The sequence below is a fragment of the Scyliorhinus torazame genome, chromosome 11 (assembly GCF_047496885.1).
Source record: "Scyliorhinus torazame isolate Kashiwa2021f chromosome 11, sScyTor2.1, whole genome shotgun sequence".
Lineage (NCBI taxonomy): Eukaryota > Metazoa > Chordata > Chondrichthyes > Carcharhiniformes > Scyliorhinidae > Scyliorhinus > Scyliorhinus torazame.
Window position 1 is genome coordinate 187,390,565 of NC_092717.1, and position 20,183 is coordinate 187,410,747.

The 20,183-nt window shown below is 51.3% G+C and overlaps 1 protein-coding gene and 1 pseudogene across 1 annotated transcript in view; both read left to right on the forward strand.

Moving 5' to 3' along the window:
• The first annotated feature begins 376 nt into the window (after positions 1 to 376).
• LOC140385953 (guanine nucleotide-binding protein subunit beta-like protein 1 pseudogene) lies at positions 377 to 8,094 on the forward strand (annotated as a pseudogene).
• A 5,768-nt stretch (positions 8,095 to 13,862) lies between these two features.
• The window catches only part of LOC140385722 (unconventional myosin-Id-like), a 264,080-nt gene continuing 257,759 nt past the window's right edge, over positions 13,863 to 20,183 (forward strand). Inside the window, exon 1 of the mRNA XM_072468175.1 lies at positions 13,863 to 13,957. Within this exon, the coding sequence (XP_072324276.1) occupies positions 13,863 to 13,957 (95 nt within the window). The remainder of the gene's footprint in view (positions 13,958 to 20,183) is intronic.

The window sequence follows — 20,183 nt, forward strand, 5'->3', positions numbered from 1 at the left end:
CGGTGCAGATACGATGGGCCAAATGGCCTCCTTCTGCACTGTAGGGATTCTATGATGATTCCATTCTTTAAACACTGATTTTATGGAGCTGAGATGGAAAATGGGGCATAAAATGAGCAAGCATATAATGCAGAAGAGCAATGGGAAACAATCAAAACAGTGTTTAACAGAGCCCTGGAAAAATATATTGTTCTTAACAAAAAGGATAGTAAATAATAAAGACCATAAGACATAGGAGCAGAATTAGGCCATTCGGCCCATTGAGTCTCTCCGCCATTCAATCATGGCTGATACATTTCTCATCCCCATTCTTCTGCCTTCTCCCCATAGCCCTTGATCCCCTAATTAATCAAGATCAAGAAAATAATGATACACAATGGATGACGAAAAATATAACAGAAAAAGTGAGGGCCAGGAAAAGGACACATACATGGACAGCAGAGGAGAGCAAGATCTGGTAGAAGAAACAGAACTTCCAGTGGCAGGCATGGAGAGAGTGGCCGTGCATTTGGTGGCTCTTGCTCGAGGTGGAATCTCTTGATATTTCACCTGATTTAATGTGCATGAGCACTGAGTAATTGCAGTACTCCATTGGTGGGGCCGGTTTATGGCTTACCATAAACCGGGCAGCACGGTAGCACAAGTGGATAGCACTGTGGCTTCACAGCGCCAGGGTCCTAGGTTCGACTCCCCGCTGGGTCACTGTCTGTGCGGAGTCTGCACTTTCTCCCTGTGTGTGCGTGGGTTTCCTCCGGGTACTCCGGTTTCATCCCACAGTCCAAAGATGTGCAAGTTAGGTAGTTTGACCATGATAAATTGCCCTTGGTGAGCAAAAAGGTTAGGAGGGGTTACGGGGATAGGGTGGAAGTGAGGGATTAAGTGGGTCGGTGCAGTCTCGATGGGCCGAATGGCCTCCTTCTGCACTGTATGTTCTATGTTCAGACAAGAACGAGTAAGAGGCAGCAGTCTAGGTGAGATTTTATTTGAGGTGCGACACAGGAAAAGATGAGTCTGGGGCATCGTTTCCCATCCAGTGTTCTACTGAGCAACTGGTGGAATTTTTGAATGCTAAATTCGAGCAGCTGAGGCAAGAGGCCTCAGAAGACCTGGCAAAGGTCGTGGAACCACTTCGGGTGGCTATCGAGAGAGTGGAGCGTGGGCTAGAAGTGCAGGGTCTGACACTCCAGAAGGTGGAGGAGTCGGTGTGGGAGAGCATGAGGACCAGCTGGCCTCGCTGGAGGCAGAGATGATGCTCATGGCGGAGACTCAAAAGAGGTTCAGGGAAAAGGTGGAGGACCTCGAGAACCGTCCAGGCGACAGAATCTCCGGATCGTGGGGCTGCCTGAAGGGATCGAGGGAACGTAGGCCAAAATGTATGTGGCGAGCATGTTTGAGAAGTTGGTGGAGGAGGGGGTCTTTGACCAATCCCCAAGGTGGATCTGGTGCACAGGGCCCTGAGGAGGTGGCAGAAGGTGGGAAACCACCATGGGCGATGGTGGTGTGGCTGCAGCATTTTCGCGACAAGGAGAAGATACTGAGATGGGCTAAGCAAACAAAAAGTGCACCTGTGAAGGAAACGAGCTGAGGATGTACCGACCTGGGTGTGGAGTTGGCCAAGCGGCAGGCCAGTTTCAATCAGATCAAGGCTGCCTGGACAAGGAAAGGGTGAAGTTTCAGGTGTAGTATCCTGCTCGTCCGTGGGTCACACACCAGAATCGAGAGTTTTATTTTGATATGCCGGAGGAGGCAAGTGAATTTATGAGAGACCATAGACTGGGAGGTGTGTGAGGACATTGACCTTTGGTGATGCCAAAGTGGGGAAAGTGGGTTTACATGACAGGTAGTTGGATGTATTTAATGAATACAGGTGTGGAATAGGTGAGTGTGTTTTTTTTACTGTTTTGAGGAATTGCGGGTGAAGGGCGGCTGGGGGGAAATGAGATAGAAGGAGGCCTTGAGTGGTTGGCTGGTAAACGTGAGTGAAGTGGGGGGTCGGCCTGTGGAGGGAGTGGGGGGGATGATTGGGTTTTCTTTGTTTTTGATTATGTGGGGGAGGGGAGGGGGGGTTTTCTGACGTAGGTAGTGTTCATTTTGTGTGGTTGGTGAAGGGGAGATGGCAGCAGACAGCGGACATCTTGTTGAGGGCCCGAGGTGAAGCGAAGCGTGGACCTGGGGGAACTGGCTAATAAGGGGTTATGGCTGCGCGTCGAAGGAGGGGGGGGGGGGGGGTGCGTGCGGGGAGCCCCTCGACCAGGTTGATTATGTGGAACGTTCTGGTTTTGAATGGCCTGGTCAAGAAGTTGCGCATTTATGCACATTTAAGGGGTTTGAAGGTGGACGTTGTGTTTCTACAGGAGATGCACCTGAAGCTGGGGGACCAGGCGAGGCTGAGGAAAGGCTGAGTGGGGCAGGTGTTCCACTCGGAGCTGGATATGAAGACGAGGGAGGGTGGTAGTGCTGATCAACAAGAGGGTGGCCTTTGAGGTAGGCAGTATTATAACTGAACCGGGGAGGTAGGTTTTTTGATGGTTAGCGGGAAGCTAATAATAATAATCTTTATTGTCACAAGTAGGCTTCCATTAACACTGCAATGAATTTACTGTGAAAGGCCCCTAGTCGCCGCATCCCGGCGCCTGATCGGGTACACTGAGGGAGAATTCAGAATGTCCAATTCACCTAACAGCACCTCTTGGTAGGAAACCGGAGCACCCGGAGGGAACCCACGCAGACACGGGGAGAATGTGCAGACTCCGCACGACAGTGACCCAAGTCTGGAATCGAACCCGGGACCCTGGCGCAGTGAACAGAGCTAACCACTGTGCTACCGTGCCGCTCATAGCTAGAGGGGATGCCTGTAGTGCGAGTGAATGTATATGCCCCAAATTTGGATGACGTAGATTTTATGAGGTGAGTTTTAGTAAAGCTTTCAGGACAGGGACACACACTGGCTGACTATGTGGAGAGATTTTAATAGGGTTCTGGATCTGGGTTGGATCAGTCATGCCCTAGGTCACCGAGGGTTTCAGCTCCAGCAAAGTAGTTATTGGGGTTTATGGCGCGTATGGGGGAGGCGGACCCCTGGCAGTTGAGAGGCCGAGGGCCAAGGAGTTTTCATATTTCTCGCACATGCACGGGGGTGTACCCCAGGATTGATTGTTTTGTGTTTTCGACAAGGCGTTGTTGGTGGGGATGGTCAGATCAGAGTATTCGGCGATTGTGCTCTCTGACCACGTGCCGCATTGGATGGATTTGCGGGTGGTGCAGGGGGAGGTTCGGAGGCCTGCAATGGAGGTTGGATGTGAGGTTGAGTGGGTGGTGTTGGTTGTGGGAGGTGCGGGGAGGGTACCTGATACCTGTTGCCGCAGTTGGCTTTTATGTTTGTGTGATTATGTATATATTTAAAATACCGTCAATAAATGTTTTTCAAAACAAAATAACATGAAGAAGCAGGGAGAGAAGTCAAGTATCAATTAGGAAGGCAAAGTGAACTTTGAAATTAAATTATCAAGAAATAGAAAACAAAACAGTAAAATATTCCAAATAAATAAAGAAAAAAATGGAAAGTCTGGATCAGACTAACGCTAGTAATGAATATAATCACAGGCAGCAATAGTGCAATAAAGACACATGAAATTATTATTTTGCTTCAATATTTATGAAGGAATTGGTGAAAAAAGACATTGGGCTGGATTCTCCCAAAATGGGCTATGTCCCCACGCCGGTGTAAAAACGCTGGCGTTGCACTCCCCAATTCCCTGAGGAAAATAAATATTGATTCACTTACCTTCAGGTGGCTAGCAGGGACCCGGAGTGCTTCATGCAGCTTTGGCTGCGGATACGGGCCTCCACGTTTCTGGTTCCGGGTCCGCGCAGGTGCACAGCGGCGGCCTCCAGCGGCCCCGCTGAGCGCTATGGCGGACTCGGACCATGGAGGCAGCTCCGTAATATAGGTCCCCCCGATCGGCCGCGCGCCCCTGCATTGGACTGGCCCGATCTGCTCCCCGGCCGCCCATAAGGCCCACCCTGGTGCCCGGTCCCCCCGCCCCCACCAGGCGGCCGTGGACTGAGACCGCAGCCACCACGTGAGTGTCCCGACCGGCCAGACTATGTTAGTTCCATGCCATCAGGAATTCTCCTGGTCAGGAGTGGAGGATCGCCGGGAGGGCCTCTGACAAATGGCCCCCCGGCCGTGCGGCATAATTCGCGGACACACGGGTATTCGAGGCCCGGAGAATCGCCGGAGCGGCGTCGGGCTCGATTCCGTCGGGAAAGTTGATTCTCCACCCTCGCGCCAAACGCAATTTCGGCACGAGGCTGCGGAGAATCCAGCCCATTTTGTTAACTTTTTCTGTCTTACACTCTGTGGTATTATAGGTATTACGGTACCTGATAGGCTAAAGCACCATTGGTGGAAACTGTATGCTTTCTATTGGTTAGAGTGTATGATAGCTCTGCCCTGATAGGCGGGGTATAAGAACCCATGCCGCCCCAGCAGCCCTCATTCTGTACCTGAGCTGCTGGGGGAAACATCTAACTTATTAAAGCCTTCAGTTGGACTACAACCTCGCTTTAGTGGTCATTGATCGTGCATCACACTCATCAGGATAATTATAAGAGTACCAATGTCAGGGGAAACAACAACTTTGTGCTGTATAAGAAAAGAGTGTGGATTGGTTAGCAAATGGACTCTGATTGGGAAAGGCATTGCCATGGAGTATGCACCATTCGATGCTGTTTGATATAATCTGCCAGTCTTTGGGATGTATGGCCTGCATATCTAGCAATACACTGTCACTGAAATCCATATCCCACATTACTCATTCGTGTGATAGGCAGAACGTCTTTTTGACTTGCCAGCAGCATCTTGAATATCACTCATGTTGCTAGCTTCACTTCTGGCTCAAGCACTTGAGATATCATGCCCATCCAGGGCCTTTTCAGGCCTGAAAGTGTCGGCTTTAGGCCCGATATGCAGAGCAAAATGGTCTGATCAGGGTAGCCATTATCCCAAAGGATGGGCGGGATTCTCTAATCCTGAGGCTAAGTGTTGACGCCGTCGTAAACGGCATCGCATTTTACGACGGTGTTAACAGGCCTCCAGGATCAGCGATCCTGCACCCTACAGGGGCCAGAATGGCACTGGAGCGACTCACGCAGCCCCAGCTGCCAATACCGGTGTCAAATGAACGCCGCGGGTCTGCGCATGCACGCGCATACGTGTTACGACTGGCGTGAACTCGCGCATGTGCGCTAGGTTCTTTCTCCTCGCCGGCCCCGACGCAACATGGCAGACAGCTACAAGGGCCCATAAGTAAAATAGGCCCCCACCAGGAGAAGCTGGCCCGCCGATTGGTAGGCCCCGATCGTGGGCCAGGCCATGGTGGAGGCCCCCACCCCCCCAGGGTAGGTTCCCTTCTCTCCCCACCAGGCCGCCCCCGCAGGACGGACGCCGAGGTCCCGCCGCGTAGGACCACATGTGAACGCCGCCGACGTTTTTCGGCCTATCTCGGTGGCCACTCGGCCCAATGCGGGTGGGGGGGGGGGGTGGGGGTGGGAGGGCGCTCTGATCAGTGCCGTGCTGAACAGGAGACCGGAGAATCGGCGGACCAGCGTCGCGTGAATCGCGCACCCCCCCCCCCAGCGATTCTCCGACCTGGCCCGGGGTCAGAGAATCCCGCCCAATGTCTTTAATGCGCCCTGGGCGGGATTCTCTCACCCCGGGGCCGGGCCGGAGATGGGTGCGAATCGCGCCACGCCGCCCCGACGCCAGTCCGCCGATTCTCCAGAGAGCGGTGAATCGGTGCCGTTGGTGCCAGCGCGGTTGGTGGGGTGCCAGTCGGGGCTGCTCTACGGGGCCCCCCCCAGCGATTCTCCGCCCGGGATGGGCCGAACGGCCACGCAAAAAAAGCCGAGCCCCGCCGGCGCCGTTCACACCTGCTCTTACCCGGCAGTACCTCGGCGTGGATCCATCCGGGGGCGGCCTGGTGGGGGGTGGGGGGGGAGGTCTGACCCTAGGAGGGGCCTCCACTGTGGCCTGGCCCACGATTGGGGCCCACCGATTGGCAGGCCGGCCTCTCGGGCTGGTGGCCTCTTTTGTTCCGCGCCGGCCCCTGTAGCCCTATGCCATGTTGCGGGGCTGGTGCGGAGAAGGGAGCCAGTGTGCATGCGCAGACCGTGGCGCCTGTTTGACATCGGGGATCGGCAGCTGGAGTGACGTGGGTCGCTCCAGTGCCATGCTGGCCCCCTGTAGGGGTCAGAATCGCTGCAACTGAGCCATGTTGATGCCGTCGAGAAACGCGACGGCGTTTACGACGGCGTCAATCCTGAGCCTCAGGATCAGATAATCCCACCCCCTATTTCAGCATCAAGCTTGTATCATAAGCAAATGACTTGAGACCTGTTTACAAGGTTGTGAATAAGGCCATTTTTGTAGCATGTGAAAATGTAAGAACCCTAACACTTGTGTATACAGGGTCTTACTCTTTGCAGACGGAAATAATACATATATTGCACCTGTTGCAGCTAAACAAATTAAGTGATAATTATTTGCTTGCTGATTCCTCAGAAAAATGCTTTAACAAAGGGTGGAATTCTCAATCCCTTCAAGACAGTGGGATTCTCCGGTCGTGTTGCAGTGCAAGGGGGTTTTGGCTGAGCGTCAAATACTCTGTCCTTGCAAGCAACAGTAGCAGGGTGGACTTGCAACAGTGAATCCCAGCCAAAATGTCTCTTTTCAGCAATACTCAAGGGACGAGATTCTTCATTTGAAGACTATGAGTTGAATTCTCCACCGGCGGGATTCTCCGTTCCACCTGCGGGTTTCCCGGTGAGTGGGGTGGGCACAGTGGTAAATCCCATTGGCCGGCGGTGGGAATGGAGAATCCCACTGCCAGCGACGGCATGCCTCCGATGTACACACTGCTGGGGAAGCAGAGAATTCACCACTATGTTCTCCCGCCAGAGGAGAATTGCTATCTATTTACGTTCCTCCTGGGAGCGCAAATCAGGAAGCAATTCACTATTCCTCACCATGCAGATTTATGTATAGCGACGAACAGGTGTTATTCCCGGGGGCAATCCTGCTATCGGGACGCCATTTTGAGCATGTGGCCCGATAGCGGAGTCCTGCAGCCAGCCATCCCCCACCCTCTGCACCTCGCTAATGCAAAAAGACGTTGACCATTACCTTTTAGCTTCACCGGGCAGCACCTGTTGGAGGTTGAAGATTTTCGACCTACCTAAGAAGACACCAGTCTGGATCCTAAAGCCGCCAGCAGATGCTAAACTGGCATGCCTATGTGTCTGAAATTATGGCAGCCTCTTTCCTGTTCTCGGCCGTTATTATTGGTTGGATACGAGGATGGGTCTGTGACCCTCTGTGACCCATTGGAAAAGAAAATGTTGAGCCGGCCCGCCTGCCACAATGAACCAATCATGTGCCTTGACTTTGACCCAGAGAAGGTCAAAGGTATCTCCGGCTCCTCCAGGAATGTTCTCAGCTCCTGGGGACTTGACAAGCGACAGAACCTTAAGTTGCAGCAAACGATGTCACTAGTCAATGCTGGGATAGCTAACACCTGCATTCGCCAAGACAAGAAGATATTAGCCACAGCTGGTTGGGATCATCAGGTCTGAGTCTTTGGCGGGAAGAAGCTGAAATCCCTGGCAGTTCTACCGTACCACACAGCAAGCATCCTGTTATAACCTGCTTGCTTACCACTGGCTGGGGACTAATGGCAATCCCACAATCCTTTGGGAGTATGAGCTTCCCCAATGGGGGAGGGGGGTGGGGGCAGAGAAATCATTAGCAGATTCCCTGCATAAATAAAGCTGGCCAGTTTGGAACCGGCTAGAGGAGAGTGAGCAGCAAGGGAAGTTGCTGCTGCTGTTGTATATATATGTTATTGAAACAAATGTTATTTCTTTCTATCCTTCAACTCGTGCTGGATTCTTCGTGGCCCTCACAAAACATCCACTGCGTCACATTCTCAGATCATGTTGTTTCAAGTGAAAGGCTTATTGCCGCAGGATCTAAAGACCAGCGCATAAGTTTATGGTCTCTCTACAACGAGCCATGAAAGATTTAATTTTATACAAAAGCCTCGTCCATTTGAAGAAGTTGAAGACTGTGTGAACAATATTGCCTGATTGGTAATGAATGATGTACACCAGCTGTGTGTGCATCTTGTACTGTAATGCTATTATGGCTGTAATCTTCTTATTTTCCTTAAGGGTTGAATTTATAATTAAAGAATATGTATAAGTAAAGAAGGAGCTTGTACATCCCAAAACCCTTTCCAGTCAATGAATTACCTTTGAATTGTAATCACAGTTGCTTCACAGCTCCAGGGTCCCAGGTTCGAATCCCGGCTTGGGTCACTGCCTGTGCGGAGTCTGCACGTTCTTCCTCTGCCTGCGTGGATTTCCTCCAGGTGCTCCGGTTTCCTCCCACAAGTCCCGAAAGACGGGCTGTTAGGTGAATTGGATATTCTGAATTCTCCCTCCGAGTTCCCGAACAGGTGCAGGAATGTGGCGACTAGGGGATTTTCACAGTAACTTCAATGCAGTGTTAATGTAAGCCTACTTGTGACAATAAAGATTATTGTAAATTGTAAAAAATTGCAAATCAGCCCCCCTCACATTGCAAAGCAGCCCCCCACCCCCGGATATATGGGTGTCCCCCCCTTCCCCGTATGGGGGTGACCCGTCCTGCCCCCTCCCCCTGGGACTCGTTAACTAGGGAGACCGCCCAAAAGGACCCCTTTAATTGGGAGATCCCCTCACAGGGACCCCTTGATAAGTGTATGCCTAGGAACCGCCTTAATAGCGAAACCTCACAAACACCTCCTAACTAAAGGAACCCCTTCATGGTTGTAACACTTACCTGGAAGTACCGTGTGTCCTTTCCTGGAAAGAAAAGAGCTGTGACCTGTGTTTAAACCCCTCAGATCCATTAGCTGCAAGTTTGGGCAGCACGGTAGCACAGTGGGTAGCACTGTTGCTTCACAACTCCAGGGTCCCAGGTTCGATTCCTGGCTTGGGTCACTGTCTGTGTGGAGTCTGCACGTTCTCCCCGTGTCTGCGTGGGTTTCCCCCGGGTGCTCCGGTTTCCTCCCATAAGTCTTGAAAGATGTGCTGTTAGGTAATTTGGACATTCTGAATTCTCTCTCTGCGTACCTAAACAGGCGCCGGAATATGGCGACTACAGACTTTTCACAGTAACTTCATTGCAGTGTTAATGTAAACCTACTTGTGACAATAAAGATTATTTATTTATTTATTTAAATTTTATTCATTCATTTCTAGTAGTGGGCTGTGATTGACAGCGTCCATAAAACAGCTGCAGCCTTGAGTCATTCACCTCCCTTCATGGGTGAGTGGCTCTAAGTGCTGAAACTCCAATGTTTACAAACAGCATCCACATTAAAGAGAAGTAAGTGCATACTAATCACTAAGTGCATTCCAATCACTCAAGCGTGTGATTGCAATGTACTTTCAGCTCCTTGATGTGGTTGATGTTTGTAAACATTGGGTATTCAGCACTTAGAGTCACTCATCCATTTAGGGGTTCCATGTTGGGGGGTCCCTCTAGTTAGGGGGTCTCTGTGGGGGTCCTTCTAGTTAGGGGGGTCCCTCTAGTTAGGGGACTCTGTGGTGGGGTTTCTTCAGTTAGGGGATCCTTGGGGGTGGATCTCCCTATTAAGTATGTCCCTGGGGGGTCTCCCTATTAAGGAGGTCACTTGGATGAGGCTGTCCAGTTTTAGGGCGTCGCTGGGGGTGGGGGCATGGGTGGTGCATCTGGCAGTGGAGGGGTGGGCATGCAATGCATTGTGGGGGGGGGGTGGCCCTCCAATGGACTTTGGGGGCAGCTCCCTTCAGGATATGCGCAAATCAGCTCTGGTCTCCAAAAACCGAAACCAGGGGCTGGAATCTCCGCTTCCCCAGCCATGTTTCTCTCAGGAGCGCACCATTCGCTGGCCGTGGGATTCTATACTCCCACCGCTTGTCAATAGGATTTCCCATTGAAGCCACCCCACACCACTGGGAAACCTGGAGGCGGGTGTACACTGCCGGCGGGAAAATTGAATCACAATGACCGGAAAATTCCAGCCCAGGTGTGATGGCCATGCCAGGCAGCCTGGAGGCCACTGGAGCCCTAGGCTGGTCGGGGGACAAAGCAGGACCCATCTCTACCTGCACATTGTGTGGTTCAGGTAAATGGGAGACAAGCGGACAGGGAGGGAAGTTTGAACTCCATCCTGTAATCGAGGTAGTGGACTACCATCTCGACACACAGGTAAAATGATACCTTCCAAAATTGAAATTAGGCTCGATTCTGCCTGGGAGGGGTTCTGAAATGTGAGGGGGTGGCAAAGCTGGGCTCTGGGATCCTTCTTGGGATGCATACTCGTAAATTAGTACTGCTACAATGGACAGGGTCCAGGTTAATTACACAGGACAGAGACCCCATTGCCCAGGAAGCAACAGCAACTCAGGTTTCTAATTTTGCACTTCTAAAAGGATAGATACATGGAAAGCTCATGTCTAAATTTCAATTGCTATATAGTGGAAGGGAGGTTTGCAGCCTTGGACAGTGAAGCCAATAGTGAAGGGGACAGAGCTGCATCAATTCTTCCATCTCCTCAGTGAAGGGGAGACATGGGTTAATGATTGATGCCATTCATCAGAGCCAAACAGATTCCATTCATTTACCATGAGCAAATGAGTTATCAGAATTATGCCAAATCAAAGATTGGAGTTCAAAGCCACATTGGTTCAATCATGTAAATCATGGGCAAGATTCTCCGACCCCCCGCCGGGTCGGAGAATCGCCGGGGGCTGGCGTGAATCCCGCCCCCGCCGGTTGCCGAAGTCTCCGGCACCGGAGATTCGGTGGGGGCGGGAATCGCGCCGCTCCGGTTGGCAGGCCCCCCCCGCGCGATTCTCCGGCCCGGATGGGCCGAAGTCCCGCCGATAAATTGCCTGTCCCGCCGGCATGGATTAAACCACCAACCTTACCGGCGGGACAAGGCGGCGCGGGTGGGCTCCGGGGTCCTGGGGGGGGCGCAGGGCGATCTGGCCCCGGGGGGTGCCCCCACGGTGGCCTGGCCCGCGATTGGGGCCCACCGATCCGCGGGCGGGCCTGTGCCATGGGGGCACTCTTTCCCTTCTGCCTCCGCCACGGTCTCCACCATGGCGGAGGCAGAAGAGACTCCCTCCACTGCGCATGCGCGGGAATGCCGTCAGCGGCCACTGACGCTCCCGCGCATGTGCCGCCCGGAGATGTCATTTCCGCGCCAGCTGGCGGGGCACCAAAGACCTTTTCCACCAGCTGGCGGGGCGGAAATTCTTCCGCCGCGGGCCTAGCCCCTCAAGGTTGGGGCTTAGCCCCCAAAGATGCGGAGGATGCCGCACCTTTGGGGCGGCGCGATGCCCGTCTGATTTGCACCGTTTTGGGCGCCAGTCGGCGGACATCGCGCCGTTTCCGGAGAATTTCGCCCCATGTTCTCACCCTCCTCAGTGCTCCAGATGTCACATCTATGTAATAGAATGCTGCTCACCTCTAGAGCCCCAAGGGTAAGGTAGTGAAGGGAACCAGCTATTTCTGATAGGTAAAAGGATCATTGATTGAGCCATTTTGATGTAAATACGAAAGCCCATGTCAAAAATATTAAAATGAATTCCATCATAAGACTGCAAACACAGCCTAACTTCAGATGACAAAGTATATAGCTTGCAATAACGAAAGCATGGATTTGAAACATCTACAGTCTAACTAGATGCAAATGAAACAATTCAATGAAGGTCACAATAAGTTAACATGAATAAAATGAACCTGCCATTGTTCAAAATGTGAATAAGTATAGCAGTCAGCAGAAACCAGCAGAAACCAGACCTGATTAAAAGTGTAAGTCACATTCCAATACACAGCAAACACTCAAAGATGCAACATATTCACATCTATGTTGCACATTGATGATTGACAACTAACCATCCAATCAAAAGCATTTGAGACTCATCCAAGCCAATTAGCACATTACAGGGGTAGGGACAGATGGAGTCAAACTGATAACATTTTCCTTAAAGATAGAGGTCCAGGCAGCCATTTTCCATTCCAGGATTACTCTGTACCATTTATCTAACTACTCGCTATCCTTATTTCATATTTTCATATTTCTACTCTAACTCTAAAGTCTGCGCAAGCTGTTTTGCTTTGAGCAAGAAACCATTACTATATTTTGAAAGTTCAATTTGTTTGTAAACCACTAAGTTAATTATTTCTCTTAAATTCTTCTGCTGGCAGGGGCTTTTCTGAGAACATTTGATTTGTAAACACAAGAAGATCTCAAACTCTCAATTATAATCAATAGACACAATAAAAGATTTCATTTCGCTCCTGAGACGTGTAGCTTAAATTTCTACTGAGATAAAAGTGTATACGAGACTACACTGAAACCGCATGGTAGATTTAAACAGGTAGCATGAGGAACAATACAATCAAGGTTGCCAAAGTTTAGCTGCTCCATTTCTCCCATAGGCTTCTTATTCACATCTTCCTTTTCTGCACCCTTTATCTACTCAAGTCTTCAATAAATCTTTTTAGAGAGGTGGCAAAAGTAGCAATGGATCCAGTGGTCCAATTACCTCTTCTCAGAATCCTCATTCAATGCAGGAGGTGAAGGGGGGTGGGGGGGGGGGGATGCGTCAGTGGGTGCAGCTCCAGCAGGAGGCACTGCCTGTAGGACATGGTCATGAGCATCAATGGGAGGCTGAGGAACAGAGAGCCAGACAGAAAAAATGACTCACCACACCAAGGGTCTATTGTCTTGTGTCTCCGAGCTACAAATGAGTGAGATACAGTGCAGGGAAAAGCTGTGATTGTCCAGAGATCCTGTCCACCACCTATGCCACACGCTCCAAGAGAACTTGACACCACATGACTTTGGCGGTTTTCCCTGCCAGTGGCCCTGAAGGTGATGGCAACACTCATTTTCTTTGCCTCTGGGTCTTTTCAGGGATCAACTGGGGACCCGTGTGGCATTTCTCAGTCAGCTAATAATATGGGAGGTATCACATAGGCTTGCTTGAGCCCAGTTGGGATTTTGAAGGTACCCGTTTCAGATCTTGCACTGCAGCTACTGGTTGAGTAAAATCGCCCAAGCCTGCACTATGGATGGGATTTTCCAGTTCTTCCCACCAGCAGGATCTTTCGGCCGTGCCAAAGGCAACCCCTCCCCCCGTAGTAGGTTCCCCAGCGGTGGGGTGGGCCAGCTACGTAAAATGCCATAGAGAGCAGTGGGACTGGGAGATCCCACCAGCGGCGAATGGTGAGTTGCCTCCACCACCAGAAAACACACCCTGGGTGGGAGAAGGGGGGGTGGGGGCGGGGGGGGGGGGGGGGGGGGGGGAGGTGTGGGTGGTGGAAAGTCACATCCTATAAATTCTATGTAAGTCTCTGGAGTGGGACTTGAACGCACAACCTTCTGACTCAGAGGCAAGAGTGTTTGGAAGGTGATGAAATAATTGAAAAGGAGGGGATTGAATATCAAACCTTCCCAAATAGGAGCCTTATATGTACAAAAACAAAATGTTTTTATCCTGGCATCGCCAAGGCAGGCTGAACTTCCTTCCTCTGTAGGTATTGTGCCGTGTTTAGTAGTAGTGACTGAAGGGTTTGGCTGGGGGGGGGGGGGGGGTGCGAACAGGCTATAACCACAGATAGTGACTGTGCAACAAAGTAGCTCAGCTGACTGATGCCTCCCGGATGTAACCACGCTTGTCAGTATATTAGGAGGAAGAAGTATGGGCTGAACCCATACCACTTCCTCACCGGCAGGCTCACACCACGCCTATCAAAGAGAATGGCTGAACAGGAGAGCTTGGAGTTTGGCAAAGCCGACTTTGTGTTGTTGGATAACCTCACCACCGAGGAGTTCTTGGAAAATTTGAAATTGAGGTGAGTGCTTGGGTGGGATCGGGTTGTAAGACAAAATGAAGGCAGGAAGTAAAACTGAAAGGGTCTGATGTTTTTTCTCTCTCAGCAAGACAGACTAGTTTTTACTAAGTCAGAGGATAGGAAGACGAAAGAACAAGCGCTGCGATGTATACGAAAATTAAATAAAAGGTACAGAGTGACCACAACATTTTCACTCAAACCTGTAGGAAAAGATGGCAAAACATTTAAGAGACCAAAAATTTCAAACCTTAAACCTTAGAAAAATAGTTCTCTTGTTAAGCCTGTGGAAGACTTGATCAGATAAGGAAATCAAAGACTAGTGGAGCCCAAAATATGGTTGAATGTTCAGCTGGAGATGGAATTCCAAAGGACAAAGTTGATTGATTAAATGATACGGGCGGCATGGTAACACAATGGTTAGCACTATTGTTTCACAGCGCCAGGGTCCCAGGTTCAATTCCCGGCTTGGGTCACTGTCTGTGCGGAGTCTATACATTCTCCCTGTGTCTGCGTGAGTTTCTTCCGGGTGCTCCGGTTTCCTCCCACAAGTCCCAAAAGATGTGCTGTTAGATAATTTGAATTCTGAATTCTCCCTCAGTGCAATTCTCCCTCAGTGCACCCGAACAGGCGCCAGAGTGTGGCGACTAGAGGTTTTTAACAGTAAATTCATTGCATTGTTCATGTAAGTCGACTTGTGACACTAATAAAGATTATTATTATTATTTTCTGTTTTAGCTATGGTTCATATTATTAGCACATTTGTTCCTGAGTAAGAAACCTGTTGGTTCACGCCCGAGTCCAGCAAATTGAACATGTAACCTCTGCTCATCTATTTCTAAAACCCTCATCTATACCTTTGTTATCTCCAGGCTTGACTATTCCAATGTTCTCCCACTGCATCTTTGCCCCAGCATGGGCTCAAGCTCTTCCAAAACTCTGCTGCTTGTATCCAAACAGACATCAAGTACCACTCACCCTAGGGCAGCACGGTGGCACAGTGGGTTAGCGCTGCTGCCTCATGGCACCGAGGTCCCAGGTTCGATCCCGGCTCTGTGTCACTGTCCGTGTGGAGTTTACACATTCTGCCCGTGTTTTCATGGGTTTCGACCCCACAACCCAAAAGGTGTGCAGGGTAGGTGGTTTGGCCACGCTAAATTGCCCCTTAATTGGAAAAAATGAATTGGGCATTCTATAGTTATTAGAAGAAAAAAAAAGTACCACTCACCCATTATCTTTGTGCTTGCTGACCGACATGGACTCTTGGACTAAATGGGTCGATTTTAATATTCTCCCTCCCCATTTTCAAATCCCTCAATGGCCTCACCCCATCCTACTTCTACCAGTCTGCTAGAACCTCCAATTCTAGCGTCTTGCTAATCATAGTATCACAGAAGTGTTACGGCACAGAAGCAGTCCATTCGGCCCATTGTGTCTGCACTGTCTCAGAATCCTGATTCTAACCGTTCCATTTAGGCTTTAAACTCAGAAATTCCTTCCCTAAATCTCTCTGCCTCTCAACCAAAGTGCTCTTTTAAGATGCTCCGTAAAACGTACCTCTTTGACCTAACATTCTTTTCATCTGTCCTGACATCTAATATGGCTTGGTGCCAAATTTTGTTTGCTCATACTTGTATGAAGCACCTTGGGAAGTTTTATTGTGTGAAACTTTCTGTACAGGGCCGGGATTCTCCCCTACCCGTCGGGGCGGGGGGTCCCGCGGGATGGAATGGCGGGAACCACTCCGGCGTCAGGCCGCCCCAAAGGTGCAGATTTCTCTGCACCTTTAGGGGCCAAGCCCTCACCTTGAGGGGCTAGCCCCGCGCCGGAGAGGTTGGCGCGCCGCCGGCTGCCGGGAAAGGCCTTTGGCGCCATGCCAGCCAGGGCCGAAAGGACCTCGCCCGTCAGCAGAAGGCCGCGCATGTGCGGGAGCGTCGGCAACTGCTGACGGCATCCCCGCACACGCGCGGGGGGGGGGGCACTTCCGCATCGGCCATTGCGGAGGCAATGGCTGAGGCGGAAGGAAAAGAGTGCCCCCACAGCACAGGCCCGCCCGCGGATCGGTGGGCCCCGATTGCGGGACAGGCCACCGTGGGGGCACCCCCCGGGGCCAGATCTCCCCGCACCCCCCCCCACAGGACCCCGGAGCCCGCCCGCGCCGCCAGTCCCGTCGGGAAGGGAGGTGGTTTGATTCATGCCGGCGAGACTGGCATGACAGCAGCGGAATTTTGGTCCATCGCGGGCCGGAGTATCACCGGGGGGGGGGGGCCCGGCCGACCGGAGTGGCGCGATTCCTGCCCCCGCCGAATTTTCGGTGCCGGAGAATTCGGTGGCCAACAAGGGCGGGATACACGCCGCCCCCCGGCGATTCTCCGACCAGGCGGGGGGTCGGAGAATCCCGCCCCAGATGTATATAAGTAAGTAAAGTCGCCATAGTTCCAGATGACCGTAGACTGCTCACACCTTTGAAGGGTGGAGAGCTGACTGGTGGTGATTTAACCTGAGGATTACTACACCTTAGGTGAGGGGCAAGGTTAAGAAGGCAGGACCTTCATGAATAACCTCAGCCAGTACGGGAATTGAACCCACGCTGCTGGCCTCGCTCTGCATCAGAAACCAGCTGTCCAGCTAAACCGGCCCCCGATGTAACCTGCTGTTGCTGACAATCCAGTGTGGGACTGAGCACTGCACTAGATGTCGGTTTTCAGATCAGACATTAACCCTTAAATGCCCTCACGGTGGACATAAAAGATCCCGTGATACTGCTTTGAAGAAGAGCAGGGGAATCCCAGGCAAGATTTATCCCTGAACCCACATCATTAAAATAGAATATACTGCCATTAGCACATTCTTGTTGCTTGGGTTTTGCTGTGCATAAATTGATTGCTGCTTTTTGCTATATTCCAACAGTGATTCCACTTCAAAAACATTTCATCGGGTGTGAGGCACTTTGGGATGCCTCTTCTCTTTTTCAAAAAATAGTGTCCTGTGATCGTTTATCTGAGAGGATAGAAAGATCTCAGTTTGAAACTTCATCTGAAAGACAGCACATCTAACAGTGCAGCACTGGACAGCACATTACGGTACTGGTGTGTTGTACCTGCCCAATTCAGATACTTTCGACCAGTTCACTTACTCAAAGGTTTTACCTTTTAATAGTGAGGAGAACAAAGTGCAGAAATCTTTATTAAACACAAAATTACTCATATATTACCCACAAAATATTCTCTCGCGATTGTAGAACTCTGAGGTGCAGAGGGATCTAGGTGTCCGAGTGCATGAATTGCAAAACATTAATATGCAGATACAGCAAGTAATTAGCTAAATTAATAGAATGTTGGGCTCGATTCTCCGAAATGGAGACTGGGCACGATTCTCCGAGCCCCGCGCCGGACCAGAGAATCGCCACAACCGCGCCACGCCGCCCCGACACCCCCGAGGTGCGGAGAATCGGCGGCATTTGCGCCAGCGCGTTTGGCGTGGCGCCAGTCGCAGGCCGCTGTACGAGGCCGGGCCGACGATTCTTCGGCCCAGATGGGCCGAGTGGCCGCACGGAAAAAACAGAGTCCTGCCGGCACCGTCCACGCATGATCGCAGCCGGCGGGAATCTGCGCGAAGGGACAGGGGGGTGGCTTGTGGGGGGGGGTGGAAGGGGGCTCCGTCCCCAGGGCAGGCCTCCGATGGGGTCTGGCCTCTCCCCCCCCCGGGCCTACTTTGTTGCGCATCCGGCCCCAGAACCCCCGCACCATGTTGCGTCGGAGCCAGAGCGTTCAGTAAGGCCATCGCGCATGCGCGGGTTGGCGCGTCGCCACCCCCAGTGCGTGTCAGGAAGTAAGGCTGGAGCGGTGTGAACCGCTCCAGCGCCGTGGGGTCCGGAATCTGTACTGCCCATGCCCGTTTCGCGCCGTTGTGAAACGCGACGGCGTTCACAACAGCGCAAACACTGTCTTCATTTCGGAGCAGTTCACACCGCTCCAGCCTCCCTTCCCGGTGCCAAATGTGCCCCACACCAACCCACGCATGCGCAGTTGGGCCGTGCCAACCTGCGAATGCGCGGCGGACTTCCTCAGCGTGTCGTCCCGACGCAACATGGCGTGCGGGTTCAGGGGCCGGCCGCATAATAAAATAGGGCCGGGGCTGGAGAGGCCAGCCCACCGATCGGTGGGTCCTGATCGCGGGCCAGATCCCAAGGGAGGCCACCCCGGTGAAGGAGCGCTTTTGCCCGCTCCACAGGTCGCCCCCCGACCTTAAACGCAGAGATCCCGCCAACTGCGAGCAGGGGTGAACGGCGCTGGCGGGACTCTGCTGTTTCTGCGTGGCTGCTCGGCCCATCAATGTTGGAGAATCAGCAGCCCGGCCCCGGACAGCGGCCCGCGACTGGCGCCGGCGCGTGGCGCCAATTCTCTGCTCCTCGGAGAATCGCCTGCCGGCGTCAGAGAGGCGCTGTGGGAAAAAATGGCGCGAACGCGATTCTCCCATACGGCGCGGCATGGGAATTGCACCCGTTATCTTTTATTGCAAGGGGAATTGAATACAAGAGTAAGGAAGCTATGCTCTAGTTATAGAGGGCATTGGTGAGACCACATCTAGGGCATTGTGTACAATACTGGACTTCTTTTTTAAGGAAAGATTTAAATTCACTAGAAGCATTTCAGAGATAATTTACTAGATTAATACCTGGAACAGGTGGATTGTCCTAGGCTAGGCCTGTTGTACCCACTGGAGTTTAGAACAGTAACAGGTGACTTGATTAAGGCATTTAAGATGCTGTGGGGTCTCAACAGGGGTGATGCGGAGAGAATGTTTCCTCTGGGAGCATTTAGAGCTCGGGGCCACGATTTAAAAATAAGGGGTTGCCCATTTAAAACAGAGATGAGGAAAAAAAAAAGTTCTGAAAGGATTGTGAGACTTTGGAATTCTATTCCTCAAAGGATATCTTTAAGGCAAAAATAGTTAAGCAAGGGGGAGAAAGGTTATCGGGGGTAGGCAGGAACATGAAACTGACATTAAAATTAGATCAGCCGTAACCTTATTGCATCTCAGAGCAGCCCGAGGGGCTGAGTTACCTACTCCTGCTCCTAATCAGTATGTTTATATGATCCTGATTTTTATTGCCCCACCTCTTGGCAACCTGGTGCCCTGCTAATCTTGATTTTGTTTGAGCAAACCATGTTCAAGCAGGACCCCCATTGGCAGGAAGTGTGGCCCTGTTTTATCTATGTATTTCAAGATCCTTGGCAGCACTTTCTATGGATCTGTAATAGGGATCTGTGGTCTTAGTGGGGTATATTGTCAGCTCCCTGAAACAACTCACCAAGGTTCCTCAGGCAGCACCTTGCAAACCTGTGACCTCTACCATCTAGAAGGACAAGGGCAGCAGATACATGGGAACGCCACCACCTGGAGGTTCCCCTCCAAGCCACTCACCACCCTGGCTTAGAAATATATCACTGTTTCTTCACTGTTGCTGGGTCAAAATCCTGAAATTCCCTCCCCGCTGCACTATGACTGATCCTACAGCACACAGATGTAGCAGTTCAAGAAGGCAACTCACCACCACCACCCCAAGGGAACTTAGGGATGATCAATAAATGCTGGCTTAGCTGGTGACACCCACATTTCCTGAACAAATATAAAATATAACCCTGCAATAGGATTTGAACTCATGACCTTAGGACCGAAAGACCAAAGTGCGACCAACTGAGCTGCAGCTGACTAACAACAAAAACGGAAAAGCAAAATATTCAGAACTCTGAGGAATTGATAGGAGACTGAGACTAATTGGACAGCTCCTTCAAAGAACTAGTACAGGTGCAACGGGCCAAATAGCCTCCTTCTATACAGTTAGGTTCTGTGACTTTCACTGCCTCTGTCCGTGGAAACTAAGCCAGAGGGTAAGTGAGGGCAGTTGGAATAATGGGAGTCACTGACATACACCAACAGGTCTCCTTTGAATGTTATCTCCCTCCAGGCATGGTTTTTTTGAGTAAATGAGCAGGACACCCATGGGCAGGAAGAGAGGTCCTGTTTGAAATATGCAGATCAGCTCTAATGAGATCATCAGAACCCATAATAGCGACCTGAAGTCATTGTGGCGTATAGTGTCAGCTCCCTGACAGGCAATACCTGTCGGGAGACAAACCTCGACCAAAAAAGGCCCAAAAGGCAAGTTTAACCTTTATTTTCAGGTCTTCTTAGAGGCGCGGTAAAAGAAGAATGTGCCTCTGGG